The following is a 23,741-nucleotide window of genomic DNA, read 5'->3' as shown; positions in this document are numbered from 1 at the left end:
TTAAGGCAACAAGAGCTATCATGATAAACTTACAGGAAAACCCCTCAAAATAATAGCAACGAAAAAAAAATTGAAATAAACAACGTGGCATGGGATAATGAGCCTGTAAGAGGAAGCTAAAATATTGCAATCATGCTACAGAAAATATTGTGATGAGATGAAAAAAAAAGTGATATAATAGGAAGGTACGGAGATTTACGGCAAAACAAATCTGCAAACGGTTTGAAAAGATACCCATTTTTTAAATGTGGGTTTGTAGTGAACTCGATAATTGATTGTTAAGCAATTAGTAAAAAATAAAAATATATATTGATGTTTGGAAGTATGAACCACCGTTTGGAAACTCTGTTTCCGAAATTTAATCAAAAAACTGAATTTCCTGAAATTCATCGGAGGAATACAGTGTTTTTTTTTTTTTTTATGATGTACCGCCGGTAAGGGCCGCGTAGTAATTTATTTCCACCTAATGTTTCCCAGGATTCGTTCTCACCTACCCGCCACTCTTCCCCCGGCCTACGTGGGAAAAAATAAAAAATCCACCCGGCGGTCACGATATTAAGGCCATACGTCCCCGTCGCTACAAACTCCCGCAGTTTCCCCGCAAACTTTCGGTTTCCGTCCGTCGAGGACCGCTCTAACCCTGGTTCCACCCCCCACCGCCGACAGTGGCGCTGCGCCTCGGCCGCTTGTGGAACTGCTCGCTGACTCCGCCATCTTGGCGCGCAACCCCAGGGGAAGCCTACAACTCACGTAGTTTCGGTATCCCTACCACGTTCGTGCAACTTCGGATTTCTCTCGAAAATTTGAAATTAAAAAAATCGAAGGGTCAGGTTATGTTAGGTCAGTCACACCATGCTTGTTTTCATTGGAAACTTCTGATTTAGCGGCTGAAGTGGCGTTAATACCAAAACGCAAAACTTCGGAAATCTTCAGAAATTCTTGCAGGGAACCGAAACTACGTGAGTTGTAGGCTTCCCCAACCCCAGCCCTCCCCCCCCCCCCCCCGGGAAGCCTTCTTTTCACAGACGAGAGAGCCAAACGCCCGATCGTGCATCTTCGGTTTTATTTTTGTTCATTGTAAATAAATATGACGGTGTTGATAAAAGGATACTAATGGTCAATTAGGTTAGGTTAGCTACATTATAAATACTTTAAAACATTGTGGACGGTTGATTTGGTTAGGATAGCCACATGAAAGATACTGTGAAATCATGCAAACTTCGGGACAGTCGGGTGTGGCCCTCTCGTTTGTGAAATGAAGGCTTCCTCCTCCCCCCCCCCCGTCCTCATCCCCCCACCACCGACTGAAGCTACCGCCACACAGGGAGCTGTGCTCGTTTACGTTGGTGACGTCACTGGATGTTTTTTTCCCTAGGCTATTTTATTTTTCCTTCTCTCTCTAAAACTTCGCTGACTTCGCGCATGCGCCGATAAGCAAAACAAATAAAAAAAAAATTCCGTTATCGCGCGGAACTGAGCTGCACTTCTGTGTTTGCTTTAAATTAGTATGATGTCGACGGAAAAAGTTAATTAAATAATTGCCTAAGTGTCCTTGTTCATGAAAAAAAAAATCGATGGAAGGATATCGACGGCAGCATGATATGCAGGACAATGCCTGGTATTTTATTCCAAGGAAATGCTATCATACCGAGTTGAATTTATCCTGAAATAATCCATAAATTTGTTTTAGTAATCACAAGCAACTGCTTCATCAAATTATGAAATTCTTCAAATTCTTTTATTTCTTATATTTAATTCATGAACACGTTTGTTTTTTACGTTCACGTGCTGCTAGAGCCAGCAGAATGTCATCATCGTCGGAATCAACACTGGAATCCCACAGCATGCGTCTCTCCTACAACGCGAACTGGACTGTCCTGTTCTGGCCGCCTGGCGCGGCGAACATAGCGAACATAGCGAACATCGCGAACATAGCGAACATAGCGAACATAGCGTAGCTGTCTGGTGTGGCCTCGCCTTAAGGAGACTCGGTTCATGTGCGACCAGAACTCCTTTCTAACCCGCCATATTGGCTTGTAACTGACAGTTAAAAATTTAATATTTTTGTGAAATTAGGGCTATCTACTTATAGATGTTTCACAAGTTTTCTAAAAAAAAGTAACTCTGGGTTACTGACAATTTTAGCTTATAAACTTGTAGCCGATACGTGTTGATGATGTCCTATTTCACAATCGTAACTTAGAATATTCGGCAACATAATCACAATTTTAGCAAAGAAAATAATCAACCGGGAACATTTTTATTGCTTCGTAGCAGCATACATTTTTTTTTATAATTTCTAGCTCTTTTTTTTTAAAAAAAAATTCAACTCATTAAAAGAAGTACTGCTTTCATGTATTGACTATTAATAAAGTGTTATTATTTAATAAGATACAAATTATCTAACTATTGATCCTTCTTCTACGTTTTCATAAATTCATTGGCGGCGAATGCTTAGTATTGCTAGTCCATTTAACCCTTTATCTAAATCTAGATCTCAAAGTTCAAAAATAAATTAATGTACAATAAATAAAAAAAAGAACTATTGTGTTGCAAATTTAAAACATTTAAATGTTTGTTTCACAATCTAAGTTTCCAGAATCAATAGATATATTTAAATTTATTTGTATAGATACATATTAAAAATACACTATTTTGGGGAATGATATCAGGAGAGGTATGAAGGAAAAAAAAGTGACCAATCGAACTTCAAAGGCTATCAGTGCTGACATTTTAAATATTTTTTATTTTCTCTGATATTTTTCTTTGAATCTTTTTCATCGAATACCGAATCCTTCGAATACTAAGGATTTGATGGGATTTAAGGATTTTATTGAACCATCTCCTAGTTTAAAGTCAGGAAAATATTCGTAATTAAAATTTTTGCCTGACTAACTGTGCCATGTTCACTCACTAGACGTTTATTTTTCGTTTGGTTTCATCGCAGCTGTTTAGTTCATACAGCCTGACCTCAATTTAACATTTCGCAAAATATTTCTTCGCAATAAATTTGTAATTGAATAAAAATTAGTGGGTGCGGAGGAGCCTTAAACGAGGAATGTAAATACTTCGAACGATTTTCTAATTTTGGAACTCACGCTTCTGAACAGATTCCTAGCTATATTTCCTATAAAACAACACACGCGTTTGAATATCCTAGGATAAAGCAAACGGAAGAGTAGCAAATATTTTAAAGGCTAACTGGAACATCATAATTAGCTCTGTAAGCAAAATTTGCGAAATATTCGGTGATTTTCAATTAAAATAATATCAAAACGCTATTGTAATAAAAAAAAATCACTTCGGTCAAAATGAAACTCAAAATAATTTTCAACAAAATTTAATCGTCGGTTTATAAATAAAAACACGTTATAAAAAAGGTTTTTTTTCCCTAAGAATTGAAGAATGAAATATTTCTTTGAATAAATAATATAACATCATTCGTTAAGATTTACTTGATGTCCCACTGACTTGAATTATAAAGCTAGGTTCCCTGGTGATATCGCAATGCAAATATTTTTTTTGCCGTTGTCTACGTTTGCCGCGAGTACGAAACTCACAGCAAGAGAGGAAATCTTCAGAGAACCTGAAGGAATTCCACTCAGATTCTTCCATCAACATTTTTTTAATTTTTTTCGCTGGCGTCTGCGTTGCATTTTTGTAGGCACAAAGACGAGAAAAAAAAAAGAATTACAATATTTTAAACCACTGGTTTTTATAAGTTATGTGGAATAAGAAATTAAGCGCACTTGTTTAAAATACTTTTATTTAAAATAATATGGTTATACATTTTAAAGCGAAGAAAAATTGTCTCGCTCAAATCTATTAAAAAATACGTAATTTTTAACAAGTAATAGCTATTTTTTTTTAAGTTTGAGCACAGTACAGATTAATCAATAATCATTACCGTTCCTTTGTGTCGAAAATACAAATACGAACAAAAATTGATTAAAAATTCAACAACTTAATAATTTACTTGAATAAATACAGGTATGCCCTATCTATTAGCTTTTTCATACCTGAAACTATTTTGCAAGAGTTATTTACATGTTCTAAATAGTAAAAAAAAATCTAATTTGGGAATGTACCTAATAGGAGATACAAAAGCAATTTTAAACATAAACTAAACATTTTTAAGATTTTTTTAAATTTTTTACCGAAGCTATTCTTTTGTCTGGAGACTTCAACATATGCATTTTTTTTATTTATCTTGGTTTTAGGGCAATTTTTTTCACTAGATGTATGCTAAGAATTATTTCCTATTTATAAAAAAAATTGTTAACTAATTAAGTATTTAAAATCTTTTTGACTTTTTAATGGGTCCATTAACAGCTTACAGTTCTATTTTCGAAATATTTCTTTATGAATGTGTGAATAAATTATTGACAACCATTTAGTATGGTGAGTTGCTACTATTCAAATTTTAACGAAGATTTTATTTTTACAAACGACTGCGCAGCTAGGCAGTAGAAACACGGATGTTGAGTTGTTATTGAGTGAAAATGATTCAATTATTCAGGCAAACTATTTAATCATTAATGTTTGCATGACATAAAGAACAGATAACTTGTTAAATTTACTTTATGAAAAAATTTACAGACTTAGAGGAGAGAGGTACGAACTGAAAGACGCCATCTTAGTTTCAGAATACATTTGGCAAAATACATATTGTGTATTTTAATTTTCAAAATTTAGCTTTGTTAAATACTAGTATATAATTTAGTTGTATACCTGAAAATAGTTTCTACAGCGAAGTCCTTGGCATTTATAGTATTTTATTTTGGAAATTAATACTTTTAAAAGAGAAAGCTTTATGATAAGTATTTGTAAAACTCTAAATATGTGCTTCCTACCTTGAAGAAGGTAAAAAAAAGGGCAGTCATGGGGACTGTCGACAGAAGTTAAAAAATTAAAACTTTGTTTTTAAATGTGTAATATGACATCATTTCTACGTCAAATGTACGTAAGAAAATGATTGTGGTATTTATTATATCACTAGCATGTCGGTGACGTGAACCCGTAAGATATGTCCCTACGAAAAATCGCTCAACGCGGCTAAAGGAGTTTTCACTTAAAAAAAAAAAAAATATTATATTTGGCATGGAAACAGTTGAAACCAATATGTAGATACCGGAAAAATTCGCGAATTCATTTCGCGATAGGCTCAAATACAAATAGTTATACCTCGGTGCTGCCTCTGCTATTGGCTTACAACTCACCTGGATGACACTGGGCCAATGAGAAACACCCGACCAAAGCTTTATCGAATCACAGGCCGCTACGCTGGGACGTCTCACAAGACAGCAGCCAATGAGTGGGTGACATTTGACCGAGTGTACGTAGAACTATGGAGTTCATTGAACTCGCGAATTTTTCCAGTCCCTACCAATATGGCGTCTTTTCGGTTCCTATCTCTCGCCTTCTTTACGAGCGCGTTCTACGCAGCGAAGTAGTGATTCATCCTCCGGCCGCCGGCGGCGCTAGCAGCGGCCCCCGTGGGGAACTACGCGCCGCATATTGGCCTGGTAACCACGTTAGCGGCGGAAGAATATGAGCACAGGAGCAGGGACGAAGCCAGGCGGAGGTCCCGCAGGATCAGGACTCCTCCCTCACAGGATTTAAAACAATAAGGAAAAAAAAATATTGGTTGTCTGTAAAGTCGGTTTACGGACGATAGTTTAACGTGACAACGTCATAACAAAAATATTGATGAAATGATTGCATAATTTTATGAATAAAATTGAATCGTTTTTATTGGATTATCACTATTTTGTATGGATACAAAGAAGGAGTGAAATGAAATCTTCAATTTAATTGATAAATTTACTTTTATTTGCACTCATTAATTCAAATATGTTTATTACTTTAACGAAGAGATTATTTTAACTATAACTTTTATACATGTTTGCTATTTAACTTCTTCCAATCTGTGTTATTCTGTTAAGGATAGGACGATGATAGGAAAAGTAGGAAACAAATGGGAGTGTTTCAAGTTTAATGTGCCTCGAAAAAGTAAAATCGATGGTTGTTCCAATCGAGTGGAAGAGAGATACTAGATGCGGCGCAAGCGTACAATGAGCGTAACGGGACACTGCGCGTAACGGGACACTTTTTCGTGCGTGCAGCCGGCGTTCATCGATTTATTAGACGTTGTCACGTCAAAAAAAAACAAGAAAAAGTAATAACGAAATTACACTAACTTAGCCACGTAAGGTCACAGAAAAATTTTTGGAATCTATTATAATCCTTATTGGGCTTTAATAATGTATTTATTTCCCCATTACAGCCGACATGTCTCGTACACAGAAGTGGCAAAATCGAGTTTCGAAGTAGTCTATATCCAGCGCAGTTTTACAGGCGTGTTTCAGTAAGTATTCTCTTACTTACAAACTTGATATGTGTTTTGTCGTGTATTTAACATAAAACGTTTAGTTTTATTTTCTAAAGCAATGTGAAAACGTCGGAGTTCCAAAAAAATATACCAGTCCCTGAAGTTTTTTAATGTTACTATCAATTTTCATATTAAATCACAGTTTTAAAAAAGACTAGCGTGAGGATGGTTTGGGAGTGGGAAAGTGCAAGATGGCGGATCGCATTACCGTGTGTATATATATATATATATAAATATTCTTGATAAATAACAGATATTTGTAAATTTGTACATTTACACGAAGACAATCAATTGCATCACCACATGTAATACTGGGTTTCGATTCATAAAAGTTATTTCTAAACCTTTTCCTGGATAGCTTTCCAGTATTTACTATGCATATTAAGAAGCTTAATAAAACGAAATAAAGTCCAATTAATAAATATTCAATTATCTTTTCGGTGGTTGATAAAATAACCCTGGAATGAAACATTAATTAAAATATAAAATCATGTGCCAATTTTCGTAATAAAACCTCAGTATAATATCAATAAACTTATTCCATATGTGTAAAAATGACGATAAGCATGTGTTGCACAAAGGTACTATATACTCCTTGTAGTATCTAAAACAATTTCTTTTCGAACTGAAACTTCTTTGCTGAGGCGGCTACAATTTTCGAACGTTGCGAAAATTCCGATCGAATGAGGGGAATAGTTAGGAACGGGGGGGGGGGGGGGGGTGGCTGGGGATGTGTCTGGTAGAGGAGGAGACGGCAGGGGAGAGGTAGAAATGACGCAGCAGTGATGGTAAGGCATTCTCGTAACGCTGCTTGTGTTTGTCTACTCCTTACTCGTAATGGCTAACGATTGACTGTACCAATTTTTATTTTATTTTATGTAAATTATCTACAGTATATTTATTTGTGTGGTAAAGAGTTATTGATTTGTGCAGTTGACTGTATAAGTATCATTTATTTTTATGAGAATAGTGTGATTGAAAATGCAAAAAAAAAAAAAAAAAAAAAAAAAAATCAAAGCAGTCATGAGGACTGCCGACAGAATTGAAAACGTTTTCGCAATTTTTACGAAGAAATATTATCACACAGCAAATTTGTTTCATCACGTTAGTAAAATATCTCCTAAAGAACTATAAAATACGCATTGCATACTAATTGTAGGTTAAAAAAATAATAATGTTCTTAATTTTTACAAAGACTCCGTTTTAAACACATTAAAAATAAATCGTCTAACATCGTACATGGAAATAACAACACCATAAATCAGAAATATTAATTTGCAAGCAAATAAGGGCATTCGGCCTGCGATAAACGACCAGTAACTAACTTTTCTTCTGAACCTAAATAAAAATAAATAAATAACATTAACAAACATATCACAATTATGCTATGTTGATTCAGTTTTTATTCAAATGCATTTGCGGCAGTATTTTTTTTTGTTATGTCCAGGCTATAATACTTATCAGGTTTACATTGCATGTACCTAGTTAGTAAATATGCATATGCGATTAAGCGTAAGGACAAACCACATAAAATAAGGCAATAAATCAATAAATAACAAGAATAAATTTAAAAAAAGGGAAAAAATATTTAAATAGAAAATTTAAATATAATTCAGGTCAGCTCCAAAATGGCGGAGACGTAACTCAAATGTTACAATACGGTGTAATTTATTTTATGTACATATATATATATAATAAACAAAGTTAAATATTATGCCTAGAATTACTCGATACGATTGCTGCAAAAAAAATTAACTGTGTAAAATTATCGAGTGCAAAGTTACCAAAGAAAACTGATCGATACAAAAAAAAAAAGAGTCGATACTTTTAGATGATGTCATGCGCGATGAGAGACACAATTCTTTTTAATTTATTATTTTCCGTGGCGTGTACTGACCCCAGGCCGACCTCTTGCCCCAGACCGGGGACAGCCTGGTCCACTTGCTCTCCCGCTTGCCCCACAGGCCCTTCAGGTTGTTCCAGCCGGGCTCCCTCTTCCCCCAGGAACCTGCTCGGGACAGCGGGCAAGCGCGACACACGGCGGGCGACGCCACGTGAGAACAACACAGGAAGCGTCGCGAACAACAACAAACAAACACAGGCAAAAAAAAACACAACCAACAACCCTCTTCTCCTATAGTGTTCACCGACCCCCCAACTCACTTCTCCCCCCCCCCCTCCCTCTCACTCCCTCTCAACCAACCTCCGACACCGCGGCCAGGAATAGAATAGAGAAATAGGTACTTGGCCAAAGAGATATTAAAAAAAAAAAACAGAGCACTATGTCACATACGTTTTTCGGGCTCGTTTTTTCCGTTCTTCTCTTTGCGCGATGGATCATCCCTTGACGAAAGAAAACCGTAGAGAGATAGATGAATGAAAGATTAAGGCGGAAAGCGTGTTCGCGCCTGCGCTTGTTAAGGAAGAAAAAATAGATATAGGTATCCTACACAGTCTGCCGTGAATGACTTGAATTTTATATTTCCTGCCAGCTCTCGCTCACGTTTATCTCTTGTTCGACCGGCAGCATGGAGAGAGCTCTGTTGAGACAGTCCCTGCAATTTGCCGCGTAGAAAGAGCCACCTGTTTTTTTTTTTCGGAATTGGCAGAAACTGTTTGAAGAAACAGTAACACGCACAGTTTTTTTTCTTTGTGGTTGTGAGTATTTCAAAAGTGAGTAATATTTAATTTAGTCAATCAGTATTAGAAAATTGTCTTCCCCCCCCTCTCTCTCTTTCTCTCTCTCTCTCTCTCTCTCTCTCTCTCTCTCTCTCTCTCTCTCTGCCGTTTTAACCCTTTCGATATACTTGCGAGTCGAGGTTTGAAATTGCCAAAGAAGTGTCACTTCTGTCACGTGTACTGACAAACTCGGGAAACGAGAAAATTCACGAGTTCTTATGTTTAAAAAAAAAAAAAAAAAAAACACACACACACACACAACTAACGAACGAAAAAAAAACGAAACTCAGCATAGAATTAAAAAAAAAATAAACGCCGCGCATAGGCCTAATAAATATAAGTTTTTTTTTTTTCCAACTGCATATCTTTACACGATTCTCACTTAGTTTCCGAACTCACCGCTGTAATTCGCTACGATGAAAGATAAAAAGACTTGAAAAAAAAAACTAAACCCCGTCTTTGGACCTGATTTTCGTCAAGGAAATTTTATTGAAACACTTACCCATCTTGTTGAAATTCATCAAACAGTTAGTACTACAAAGTTTCCCTTTGGCTTTGTGAACTTTTATTTGCACCATATGCCATGCGATTTCCGTTCCATTTTTTGCGAAATTACTCCTACCAAATGTCTTATACCGAGAGCTAAGATGTTATACATAAAAAAAAAAAGTAACGGTCAGAAGGAGAGAGAGAGAGATAAAGCTACATTACTATTAAGCGACCATGTTTGTTCCGTTTGCGCTTCTACGGTAACACCAAAAATTTTGGTCTGGCGAAAAAAAAAAGATTATTGCTGCTGATACGTCAATTGCGCATTATACTTATACGTTATTCTGATACCTCTTAACGCGATTAGAAACTAAATTTTCAGTTTTATATCAATTTGAAAAATAACTAACACATAATCTATGATAGTACTCTACTAGCATTAACACTAAAGCCCTTCGAATCGCGAACTCATGTGTCATATTGGAGCTATCAAGTTACTTGCCGAAAACACCGATAGCAGCAGTAGCGCTGTTTTCAGTACCGTTTTTTGAGCTGGAGTGGAACTACAACCATCTAACGCGCTTTTCGACCATGCTCCTATGAGATATATTTTTTCTCCTTTGAGACGGTTGTTTTTCGTAAGTAAATATTATCGCAACTAAAAAATGGGTTGTAGGTTGGTTTTTTAGGTGAACGACATTAAAAAAATAATTTTAAATCGTGAAAAAAAATTAATAAAATTGTATTACTTTTTTTTATTATAACCGTGAAGTTGCACGGGCGAGCGGTGAAACTTCGCATAATTATGTTCGGGGACTGATCGGGGGTCAGTGAAACATTAGGCTTCCCAGTCACACAAAAACCCACCCCTAGCTACAGTGCATTTTCCAGCTGACCCAAAAAACTTAAGAGTTATTACCACGCCATCTTGGATTAGGAAATTTAATCTTTTTTTTTTGCTACAGTGTATATTATGAAATATCCATCCGCAATATCGGGACGGCAAGTTGCATAACAACACGTAATAAATTGATTCCGTGTTGTTTATCTCTGGTATTAATGAACACGTCAAAACATGTGACTGCTGAGAGGTGATTGGTTGCAGTTAGCTGTCTTAATATTTGAAATAGATCGCAAACGCTGAACTATTAAAATATAGAAATCTACTGTAAGCTGTGGTCAATTTAAAATAAAAAAAACAAAGTTATGTCCTAGACTCGCTTGCACTGATGAATTTTTTATTTTTGTACTCGTTTTAAATCAAAAAATCATATTTTACAAATGAAAACACGCCAGCTAACTTGTCTGCGATGTCCATGTATGACAGTCAAAATGTATTAAGTACTGAACACTTGCCTTGACATTTAAAAAAATATAAGATGACGTATAGTGTAATTCTGGTGACATAACTTACAACAGAATGTAATTTCCAAAAGGAGTGCGACATCCGCGAACACAAATCTCAACAAATGCGAGAAAACGACGGTTCTTTATAAAAAAAACGACGCAAGTTGCAAGATCTAGCTAACATTACGACCTAGAACTGTAAAAATTCTTTTAAAAAATATTCATCATTAGCAATGTTTTTTCCACAAAAAAATGGGCGAAGAATAATTATATTTTAAACGCGTAATTTGTTTTCACTGTGCAATAGTTAAAGAAGTTGATAACGTGATACTATTGATGAATATAAAACCGTGGCCTTCTATATACACGTAACGTCCGTATCTTTAAAAAGTTTTCGGAAGCCTTCATTCACTTCGAATATAGAATGCGGAAATGCAAGCTGAAACGTAAAATGTTGAGAAAGATGGCCAATGATAAATTTAAGTTTTTTTTTACGTCTTGCGGACCTTATGAACGGGTTTTGAATACATTTCATTTAAATGTTTGCGTCTTGCGTTTCTTGCGTATTTTGCGTGGTTTATAATCCCGACATAATCATTGCCCTGAAACTAAAATATATTTAAAAAAATATATTTCTGAAGAAGCTGTCATGTCCAAGTAAATAATTAATAAATTGCTGGTCCTAATACCAATTGGTCAGAGGAATAGTAAATAAAGGCTTGAACAGGAGGAATAACATAGGTTTGAATTAAATTTTCAGCAATAGTGGAGTAAATGGCTAACTCCAGTCCAATAAAATATGTTCGGGTCAGCTGGTTTGCACAAATACTTTACTCAAACAAATCGTTAAGTAAAAAAAAAAAAAAAAAAAACTTGTACACATTTCGTTGAAGATAAATTTTGCACGTCACAGGAAATTCAATTAGATATTCGAGACGACAGATAAAAAAAAAACACAGAAACCAAGCCAATATTTTTACCAAATGTTTCAGTCTTCCGCGAATGCGAGGTCGGTGTATTACCACAGTGCCACTTCAGTGAGCTATACTGAGTGTACCAAATTTTACGGTTGCTCAATCAGATGCTTCACGGTCACATTTTTATCAAGTGCTAACACATTAATCTTCTCATAACCGGCAAACCCTACACTATATTTTTTTTTGTTCGTAAATGGAACAGAAATACTCATGTAAATTATTGACAGATGTTCTTCAATTTGTACACTAACACGAAAAACAACAGAATCACTATAAAAAAAGCGTTCTCAGTAATATTATATTCGGATTCTTAACCGGATATTTTTTTGCTTTGTGTTGTCCCAGTATCTCAAATTGTTAATAGCTTTCCAGTAATAACTGCGCACATATTAAAATTATAAAACTAAAAGAAAGTCAAATTGTTGAATATTTTATTATCTCTTCTATAATTGAAAAAAATAATGCTTGAATGAAAAATAAAATAAAATAAAGTGCCGATTTTCGTAAGAAATATTCAGTTTTATCTCGAAAACGTTTATTATATATGCAAAAATAACAATAGCATGAGTTGTACAAAATTTAAATACATATTTCTTGTAATATTACGAACTATTTCTTGGTAACTGGTTTCCCATGAAATATTTCACAAAATATTGAAATTTTGTTTTCTGTCTATAAATGCGGGTTTAATGTATTCTAGCTTCTGAGGCGCTTTTACATTTCTTATCGAGCATTATTAAATTAGATTTGAAAGCCTTTTAATATGTTAAATTTAATCTGAGCGTATCATTCGTCAAAGATCGCCAATTTTTATCCCTTTGCTAGAATTATCTATATTCCTTTTTTATCCCTTATAAACCCTCTACATTTTTTACTTTCATCTCTATGATTGTGCATTTTTGGTTCGTTCTGTAAACAATAACGTTATTTTTCAATCTTTTGTGTAACATCCATAATCAAGTGACTTTTTTTTCTGTGTTTCTGAGTTATTCAAGTAACAGAAGTATCAACGAATGGTCTGCAACGAAATGTGTCAAAGTTTTCCAAAAGTTTAACACAATGAAGCGAATGAACAACACAACACAGTAATACACAACTTAAAACAATGTGCGAACGATACACAGGTAGCTGCGAAAGGCAACACATAGCAACATATATTATGACCTTACCTGCCGTGCTTGGGACCTGTAATGAATTTATAAATTATGCACTTACTGATTGTAAACTTAACATGTTTACGCATGTATAGAGCTTATGTAAAGTTCAAGTTAAAAAAAAAAATACAAAATTACTAATTTCAATTTTTTTTAGTTAAAAATTATCACTGAACACTATTCTTATAATTTTACTATAGGATGTGAGATTACTTCGTAAATGACTATATCATAAATACCTACATGTGTCAAAAAATATCATCTGTACAACTTAAGTGAGGAATATTTGTTTTGATTTTGTCTTGTCAAAAAATATAGCCTATATATAATTTTTGAGAACTATATAATTTATTTCAATTAACAAATAATAATAAGGAACCAACTCAGAATTTTCCTGGAGTAAATTTGAGGAAAACATGGAAAATAGACATGTGGAATAACTACTGGAATGCAAGTCTATTTTTTTTACCATTGCATCATTTCATGCGGTTATGCAATTTTACATCGAACGCCATTATATTTGAATCTTAGATTGTTACTAAAAAATTTAGCTGTTTAAAATCTTAAACTTTAGATGGCATAAATTCATTTTTAAATTCTGTGAGAAAAATATTTTTTTTTAAACGTTGAACCAGATGAGCAATCTGTTATTATTATTCAAAAATGAGTGGGCTTGAAAATATATTGGTTCTATGGTTTTGAAGAAACCAATCTGCTTGGATATTTGGCTATGCGCTCAGAAATGTTTTTTACAAGTTACATACTTTTATGCACTGTGCAGCCTTTTTTTGTTTTATAATTTTCGATCGAACACTGTTTTGTGTGCAATGCGAAGAGAAGGATACCGCGACTTTATAATAATTATATTTATAATTCTATGTTTTAATCGTTTAATTACTAAATACTTAAAACATCTGAAATTACATTCAAGCCCTTTAAATTATACGTCTACTACCCTCCGTTTACAATGCACAATATATATTTTTGGAATATAGTTTGCTAAAGGTGTTTGAATCTTGTGCTAAGGTATTTAAAAGCCATTGTCATAAAAAATACCTTTTGTTCTTAAGGAGAAGAAATAGGAAACTTAAAGACACAAATTTAGTTTTAAAAAAACTGCAATTAATATTGTTAAATTTTAAATATTTGATTTAAATAGGCAAATTTTATAATATAAAGTAATGAAACAAGTTGATAGTGGTAAATCCTACAAAAATTCTTCTGAGAAGTCAATGGTGTTAAGTATTGAATTAATTGTTTGGAATGACCACAACTGTAATAATACTGTCAATAGAAACATTATTTATAGGCTTTGTGTGAATGTCTACCGTAACGAAGATAAATATACGATATTGAACCATAAAAAAATTATGCCACACAAAAACTGTTTGATTTCTATCACTTCCTATCAAGAAATCTGTACCTGCTAACATGTGTCTCTGCAAACAGAATAAAAGAAGGCAAATAGTCAATTATCACACGACCTCTTCATATACCAAGTCAAAAAGCACATTTTCCCTTCAACAAATTTACTCTACACGTTCCTACAATATAACATCAAAAAACAATGCGTGCAGTGTATGCGTACTCAATTAATTACAAAAAAAATTACACATGGGTGATAAAACACCAAAGTAAAGTTTCTTTTTAATAACACAATGTTCCTACATAGATCAAATTACAATAAATACATATTATTTAATTAAAATGTTTTCTAAAAATTGTAAAAAATAGAAAATATTTTAGTACTCGTCAGTGATGTGTTAAACAACTAACCCCAGTAACGAGCAAATTCATGTGTTCTCATATGCAAATTAATTTATAATAAAAAACTCAGACCCAAAATTTAACATATAATTTCTTTTTCAAATAATGCCTAATTTGATGAATATAAGAATTGTTTTTTTTTTTTTTTTTTTTTTTTTTTTACTGAATTTCTGGACATGAATTACACGTAGTTCCCCTCAACCACCGCTACAATTCGCTGCCAGAGCAGCTGCGTCTCGTTTTCAGAGCGAAATTTTAAAACTATACAACGAAACAGCTCCGATAAAACGGAAAAAAAAGTCTTCATAAAAATACTAATATCCGGCTTTGAACGTGATTTTCGACAAGGAACTATATTTAAATACTGCCCAAATGGTTGAATTTCGTTATACAGTCAATACTACTATGAAGTCTCTCTTTGGCTTTGTGAACTTTGGTTCGCGCCATCCGCCACACATTTCAGCACCGTGGTTACACATTTCCGTTCCATGAATTTCGTTCCATTCACGAAATTACTCCTACCGAATGCCGTATACAGAGAGATAAGATGATAATAAATAAAAAAAATTGAACAGATTTTTTAAGGACAGTGACAACTAATTAAATATATTTAGTATTTTTTTTGACGTGACAACGTCTAATAAATCGATGAACGCCGGCTGCACGCACGAAAAAGGATGACTCATTGTCCCGTTACGCACATTGTCCCGTTACGCTCATTGTACGCTTGCGCCGCATCTATCTCTCTTCCAGTCGATTGGAACATCCATCTTTTTCGAGGCACATTCATTTCCTACTTTTCCTATCATCGTCCTATCCTTAACAGAATAACACAGATTGGAAGAAGTTAAATAGATAACATGTATAAAAGTTATAGTTAAAATAATCTGTTCGTTAAAGTAATAAACATATTTGAATTAATGAGTGCAAATAAAAGTAAATTTATCAATTAAATTGTAGATTTCATTTCACTCCTTCTTTGAATCCATACAAAATAGTGATAATTCTATAAAAATGATTCAATTTTAATTCATAAAAGTATGCAATAATTTCATCAATGTTTTGTTATGACGTCACGTTAAACTATCGTCCGTAAACCGACTTTACAGACAACCAATTTTTTTGAAGAATTGAATAATGGGAGCATTGATTGAGTCTATATTTTTAATTGCCGAATCAGAAAAGATCTTCGAGAGTTGGTCTCCGAGTAATCGATAGAACCGTTAGTGACTTGTGTCATACAGTTTACCGGCACGCGACACGACCCCTTACAGGATAAGGTCAGGAACCTAAAGATACCACCATGATTAAAAAAGTTTTTTGATGTATGTCAATCTTAGGTCTTGGTATACGACATTTTGTAAGTTTAATTTCGCGAATGCGACAGAATTCAAGGAATGGAAATGTGTTAACAACCACTGTGCTGCCATCTGTGGTGGATGGCGCGAAGCAAAGTTCAGAAAAAACAAAGGAAAATTATATAGTATTAACTGCTAAGTGAATTATATCAAGATAGTCAGTATTTTAATAAAATTCCTTGTCGAAAATCTGGTCCAAACCTGGGGTTTAGTATAATTACAAGTTTTTTTTCTCGCTTTTATTGGATCTGTTTAATTATATAGTTTAAAATTTTGCTCTGCAAATAGGATGATTCAATAGTCGAAGTAGCTGCTCCAGCAGCGAATTCTGGCGGCGGGTTAGGAATCTACGTGTAGCCGCTTCCAGAAATGTAGTCGAAAACCCAATTTTTGTTTAGTTATTGTTTGAAAGGATCCTACGTTATTTATTCCAAGTTTTGTATTATAAGTATATTTGTAACATGAGAACACATGTTTTTTCTCGTTACTGGGATAGATGTAACAATGGCTAGTAATGAAAGACTTGCTTACATATTACTAGTCCCTATTTTTTTTGTTGCTTTATTCATGAATATTTGGTTTTATTAAATCATATCATCTAACTTAATGGGGCACCTACAGTTCACAATGACTGGCTAATACGTTTATTTCCCACTTGAAGTAACTGATATCTCAACTATCAATAGACACTATTTAATTGTATTTAAAAATCTCCTTGTGTGTGAAGATATGCATTAAAAAAGAAAAATTTAACTACCATACGATAAATAATTGTTATCGGAAATAAAATGTAGAAACCAATTTCGTATCCTCTTAAAGGGGAGGTGTCGGAACCGAAAGACACCGTATTGTTTTATCATGTTTATGACATAACAAGTATTTAACATTTAATAATGAAATTTGGCCTTCTCTACATTAGAGATAGCCATTAAGAGATTTTCGAAGACTTGAAATAGATACTTGGCATTTTTATTACAGTTATAGTTAATACCCAAAAATAGATTCGACAGTAAATGCCAAAGACGTCTCATTTAGAAGCCAGTCAGTGTCAACTTAAGTAATTCAACTAAATTATAAACTTTGTATTAACGAAGCTAAATTTTGAGAATCAACCTATAGATAATGTTTGTGACCTAAAATAAGAAACTGTTGAAACCAATATGACAGCTTTCGGGTGGTACTTCTGCTTCTTTGAATGTTAAACTCTATACATGTGCGTGGACTGAATATCCAGTTGTATCTGCCAGGAAGACAAACCTGTATGCGTTATTACATGTGCCCAACGCCATTTATTTTTGTTCAGATAATTGTTGCGCCATATTGGTCAAACGCCAAAAACATTGCCTGAAGTATGGGGTTTGCATTGTGGAAACAATTTTGAATGACTTTTTTGTATGAAAGTGACTGTTATCAATTATGGGTATTCTAATTCGTACTTACCAACTGTCATATGACATTATCAAGCAAAATGTTTTGGGTGGAACAGTGCAAAGGAACAATACAAACCATGCCGTCTGCTGAGAAATCCTTGTTGCAAGGTCCTTTAAGGTGGCCGGGCGCACGAGCTCCAGGAACGAGGGGGCCCTAAGGGCGATACTGCATCACGCATAACATGCCTCTTCGCCCCTATGCACAAGACATCAAACTTGCGTGCAGTCTTCTTAACGGTAACGCATCTCTATGGTACTTTAAGTGGCGATGTTATAATTTTAAACTGAAATATTAAAGATAAAGTATGTATGCATTTCCCTGTAGCATTAACAATATTAAGTAAAGAATTTTATATACCTAAAAATTCGATGCTAAAACACATTTTTGCCTTTTTAAATATAAAAAAAATTAAAGAAAACAACAAGAAACTTGTATAGACAAGAAAAATGGATCACAAAAATGTTTTTGTTGTCAGACACATTCGAGAAATGTCAAGCGGTTTGCAAATTGCACGTTAAGGTACCCCCTACCCGGGCACACACACGGAATGCAAAGATTCAGGAAAAATAACGCGCTTTGAAAACTGGGGTATGTTTACGAAAAAGCAATAAATGATTCGCGGAGGGCCGATACGAAGTTCTGTTTCCGGATTGAGTTTTCAAACTGTGTTTTTCAGAAGAGTTGAAATGGCTAAAAGGGGGGTATTTTTTTCAGAGTACGTTTTCAGGCGTAAAACAACCGGTACAGATTCTTGAAAGCACTCAAGGGACTTGCATCACGCCTTTATCTTCACTTCTCCGCCGTGTAATGTTACAGTCGCCACTCGATGCACGTCGAGAAGACTGCGCGCCAGTCCAGAGGAGACACCGCGCTAGAAGCACCGGCGAGCGTCGCGCTTATCATTTCGCCTCGCTGGCACAGATTACACCCCTGACTAGGCGGGACCCTTATCACCGGGAGCTCCTGCAACCCTAGACCTCGTGCGCGTGCGTGATAAAAAAAGAAGGAACGATTGGGGAAGGGGGAGAAAAAAAGGGGTAGGAACCTGAGACGCACCTCGGAAGTTTGCCCAGTCGCCGGCGCGCTTGCCCCAGGCGCCGCCCAGCGACCGCCAGGCGCGCTTTTCGTCGCCGCTCGGGTACTCGTCGTCTCGGGCGTCGGCGTCGACTTCGGCGGCTGCGGGCAACTCCACGAGGAAGGGAGCGTCGGAGTCGCGCGCCAGTTCCGGGTAGTCGTAGCGCTTGCCCCAGCCCGCCTGGAGAGAACAAACGACAGTCACAATCTCACACACAACACTATTATTATTATTATTATTATTGATTTGTAACAGCTCATCTCTCGGTACATGGCATTTAGTGGGACTGATTTCGTCAATGGAACTGAAATGTGCAACCACGGTGCTGCCATCTATGGCGGATGGCGCTAAAACAAAAAGTTCGCAAAGCCAAAGGGTAAACGTCATGGGTATTGTTATGAGTGGGGGAAAATGGTTTTGTTAGTATAGTCCAATTAATTGCTATACAAATTTTGTTACTACTAATATTTATATTACTAATTAAGTCATCATGCTTAACGTCTGTTTTACAAATCACTCGCACTTAAAAAAATGTTCTGTTCATTAATCCCCCACATATCTTTCAAGTCCACGGTTTGCACTCCTCAGTGGAGCTAGGGCTCAACAGTGGTTCGCCCCTCACCACACGCGCCTGTCCGCACACACAGTCTCGCGCCACTCGGTCGCACTCGCATCTCGCACGGTCCCTTCGCAATGGGAAATGAGGGTGGGTGTCTCTCGTCTGAACATGCACTTCACTTAACTCGCCTGTTGGAACTCTCGGAACTCTGGCGGAAGCCCGTGTCACTGCTTTTATCTCCTTAGCAATTTTTTTTTCTGGAACCGACTGGAGTGGTTGTGACGTGTCGCGTCATCCCGGGCCCGACCCGGGGCACGAAGCATCCAGAATAGCGGCGCTTATTCACGCCAATCCACGCGGAATTCCAAGACCGCTAGGGGATAGATAACATCGCCGAGGAAGGAAGGCGCGGTGGCAAGGGGAATGGTGGCGAGGCAGTGCTGCTATAATCCCCGAAGGTATGCGCGCGTGACGTCAGTGACCATGTCGGACCAATGGCACCTGGCGCGTGGCGCGCCCTTGCCTCCCACGTTCGAAATAGTGTTAACTGTTTATTGAATTTTATCAAGATGTGCAGTGTTTTAATAAAATTCATTGTCGAAAATCAGGTCCGAAGCCAGGTTTTTTTTTTTCGCTTTTATTGGACTAGTTTTATTAAATAGTTTAACCTTTCGCTCTGCAAATCGAATGATTCGATACTCGAAGTAGCTGCTCCGGCAGCGAACTCTAACGCCGGGTGCGAAAACTATGTGTGATTCGCATCCATAAATGTAGTTGAAAAAATAATTTTCGTATATTTATCACATTCGATGTCATTTTAATGAATTCAACGTTAAATTTAGCGTCTGAGTTTCGTATTATAAGTGTTTTTGCAACACTAGAACACGTGAAGTAGCTGGTTACTTAATTTAGATGTTAGACTTCATTGGCGATTTTTGAAAGACTCAATAACAATTGTTTTTGAATTTTTTCGTAATAAATATTATTAAAGGATTATTTCTAAAAATTAAACTCGATGGGTCTTTTGGATTTGTATTTTGTCACTGTTATTTTCAACATATTTTCACTAAGTGTAATGAAATGTTCTTAAAACAAGTCACGCAATTGTTATTAATTAGGTGCACTTGTGCAACATTTTACACCCATTATATTACTCTTAGTGATATTTACACTCTTTTGAAAATATCCGCGACAGAACAACAACTGCAAAGGAGATATAGTTGAAAAACGAGAAGATGAAAAAAAAAAAGTTAGTGGGATCGAGTCTTAAGAAGTATCTATCTGAAGTAAATTTTTTTTAAAAAATTTTTGTGGATCTAATTATAAAGCCTTTAACTCCAATATTTTTAGTAAATTTGTTACAATTTTGCATTAAGTTAATTGCGAATACCTCTCTAGTCTTATAAACCGATAGATTTGTTTCTATGTAAAACTGTTCCAATTTTATTTAACCTGTTGACAAATGGAAAATGTTCATATGAGCATTATAATAATAGTATCAGCAGTCATAGGTGTGTGTTTATCTTCCCATAGGATTATTAAATTTCTCAGTGAATAGTAAAAGTAAGGAATTAAGAGCAATTCGTTACAGCTAGAAGTAAGGATGGAGTTTTAAGATTTTTTTCCTCTCTCCTGTAAAATTTCCATTAACAAAGTTATGATGACTGCTTACTAGAACAACGAAAATTAGCAAAAAAAAAAAAAAAAATGATTTTTTTTTGCTAATTTTCGTTGTTCTAGCAAGCAGTCATTTTTTCTAAAATGGGTTATATTCTTCTCAAAAAAATAATTCAAGATATTTTTCCATGAACGAAAGTGCACGTACATTGAATAATTCTGTTTGCACATACTAAGATCATTTTTTAATAGCGGTAAATAATAATGATAAATAATATAAATTTTCTTTCCCAATTGCAGTTTATAATGAGATCTGATTTTTAATATGAACACAGCTAATTTTTTTAGTGGACAAATCACGGAAGAGTTGTTGGACTTATCCTGCTTTTGCGTTTCACGGATGCGACGTGACAAAAAAAAATGGCCATGTCGGTGACACATGTTATCACCCATCGAACGGAATGTGGGAAGAGGCGACGGCGGGGGGTTGAATTAGTTCGTCCCGTCGCGCAGCACGACCGGCTGCGGTCAACGCCACAACGCTACGACAGGCGGCGCCGTGTGAACTCAGCGTGCGGCGCTCTGCGGCGTGGTGTGAACGCAGCGTGGGTCCTTGTGGTTCGCCCCTCCCTCCTTCCCTTCGCAACCTTCCTCCCTTCCACCCACATTTCCCCCTTACACCCTTCCCTCCCTCCACCCCTCTCCGTGTAAACCGCCTGGCGGGAGGAGGGATTGGAGGGGAACCGACTGGGGGGGTCACACACCCTGCGAGTGGCTCCGCGCTGCGGCGGAGCTGCGAACTGCCAGCGCGCAAGTGGCTCGGCTCTGCGGCGGAACTGCGAACTGCCAGCGCGCTCGTGGCTCCGCTCTGCGGCGGAGCTGCGAACTACCCGCCCACCAGTGCCGCCGGGGTTCCCGTTCGCAGCGTGCGAGCGACGACGCGCGAAAAACCTCACGATGCGCTGTTCCGTTATTGGCTGTCGTCTTGTGGTGGTCCCGGGAAAAAACAGATATACGGTTGTAATCGCATATTCTGCGTTTACTCAAGCTGCAAATTAAAATGGATCCAAAACGAATGCAAGGACTTAACTTTTAGTCGACGTCCACATCGTTAGAGAAGAGGACGGAGCATTGACGAAATGAATGGATGAGAGGAAATGGGAAAAACTCCGACAAAACACTCATACTTATGGCAAGGTTCGCTATGTGTCCCACTTTCGAAAAATTAGGATAAACATGAAAGGTAAGCATCCACTTGCTTTAGTAGTCATCCTTCAAAAGAGCATCCACTTGCTTTAGTAGTTACCTATCAAAAGTTTATTCTCCCTCGAAAAATGGGACATTTATATTCTGTTTTTATTACTTTAAATATAAATATATTGACACGTTACTGGTACGTGTATATATATAATACAGAGTATATAAAGAGTTATTGAATAAATAGTTGTTAGTAAGGATAAGTTATAGAGAGACATCGGTTAAAGAACTGCTAGTGAAAGTTATTAGAGAAATAGATAGTTATTAGGATTATAGAGATTTATTATAGTGAGAAAGTTATTAGAATGAAAGTTATAAGGGTGAGAATGGTTATTAAAGTGAATTTGTTTTAAGAGAGAGAGAGTTGTTAGATAGTTATTAGAATGAGACTGTTATTACATGGAGAGCTAGTTATTAGTGTGAGGGCATTATCGAAGTGAGAGAGCATTATTTAAGTGAAATAGTTATTAGAATGAGAGAGAATTATTAAAAATATATAGAGTTTTTAAAAATGTAATAGTTGTTAGCGAGAAATCTGAGAGAGAGTTGTTATAAACAGTAAGTTACTAGAAAGAGAGTTGTAAGAGAGTGTAGGTAGAGAGAGTTATCAGGGAAAATTTTTTTGTTTGTCAATATTTCAGAATAATATTTCAAAATTAATATAAGAGCTTATAATGTTCACATATTTTTGCCAGAGTACATGTTTCGACCATTAATTTAAAATATATATATATTTGATAGCTGAATATTCTTTAATAAATTATCAGATATAGGTATATTTATAAATGTTTGGCTAGCCTGGTTCTTTAGAAAAACAGAGCTTTTTTCCATTGTATTTAATGGAATAAATTGTGTAAACTGACATCTTAGTGCCCCACACGATTGCTTTCACAAATTAAACCACAATAAATTTTTTTTTTTTTACTTGTGCATTTTGAGGCTCTTTAGTCTGCAACTAACTAAGGTTTTTTTTTACGCAAATGCAATCAGTTTTTTTTTAAATTGTCCTCGCATCTCTGCGAATGCTGCGCGACTTCTTCGAAACAGCTGAGGGGACCGAAAGGGTATTAAGGAAAGACTTTCTCTCGTCTTTGCCCCCAGTCCAGCATCACTGCAGTTTATTGTCCAATTAAAACGACCAACTCTACTCCTCTCTTCCCGCCGATTGCCTCTTTTAACTGTCACCGCGACAGTCCAGTGAGAGATATAAACGAGCGACCGTCGAGCCAAGCAATTCGTCTGTCATCTGTCATCTGCACCACAACGAAATAATAAAAAAAAAGCAATAATGTTTTCCCGTTCAGTCTGACAGTGCGTTAAGAATGTAGCAGATCGATGATAAAAGAGCGTTGGCGACAATGAAGTTAAAAGCTTGGGTTTGTTTTCCTTCGTGCGTTGGTAATTGGAGTTGAATCACGCCCTTTAATGTCATCAGAAATACTGAATGTTACATGCAAACATTTAACAACTTCTAAGAGTAAAGTACAATTACATAGATTTTTTTTTCAAAACGAACAGTGGCAATGAATAATTTTAATGATAATGCAAACACTTTTATTTTTTTTTTTGGATTTAAGAAAGTAGACTTTAGACATTTTTAAAGAAAAACCGGAATTCCGAAAAAAAGTTTTCAGCATCTC

The 23,741-nt window shown here is 35.8% G+C and overlaps 1 protein-coding gene across 2 annotated transcripts in view; it reads right to left on the bottom strand.

The window, feature by feature from the left end:
• The window catches only part of LOC134540839 (prothoracicostatic peptide), a 163,411-nt gene that overhangs the window by 3,704 nt on the left and 135,966 nt on the right, over positions 1–23,741 (bottom strand). Inside the window, exons 3-4 of one of the 2 annotated variants that reach the window (XM_063383821.1) lie at positions 18,650–18,848; positions 8,289–8,399 (exon numbers count right to left, since the gene is read on the bottom strand). In XM_063383821.1, the coding sequence (XP_063239891.1) occupies positions 8,289–8,399; positions 18,650–18,848 (310 nt within the window). The remainder of the gene's footprint in view (positions 1–8,288; positions 8,400–18,649; positions 18,849–23,741) is intronic. The other variant, XM_063383822.1, reaches the window with a different exon arrangement.

The sequence above is a fragment of the Bacillus rossius genome, chromosome 17 (assembly GCF_032445375.1).
Source record: "Bacillus rossius redtenbacheri isolate Brsri chromosome 17, Brsri_v3, whole genome shotgun sequence".
Lineage (NCBI taxonomy): Eukaryota > Metazoa > Arthropoda > Insecta > Phasmatodea > Bacillidae > Bacillus > Bacillus rossius.
This window is presented reverse-complemented; position numbering and strand designations above follow the sequence as displayed.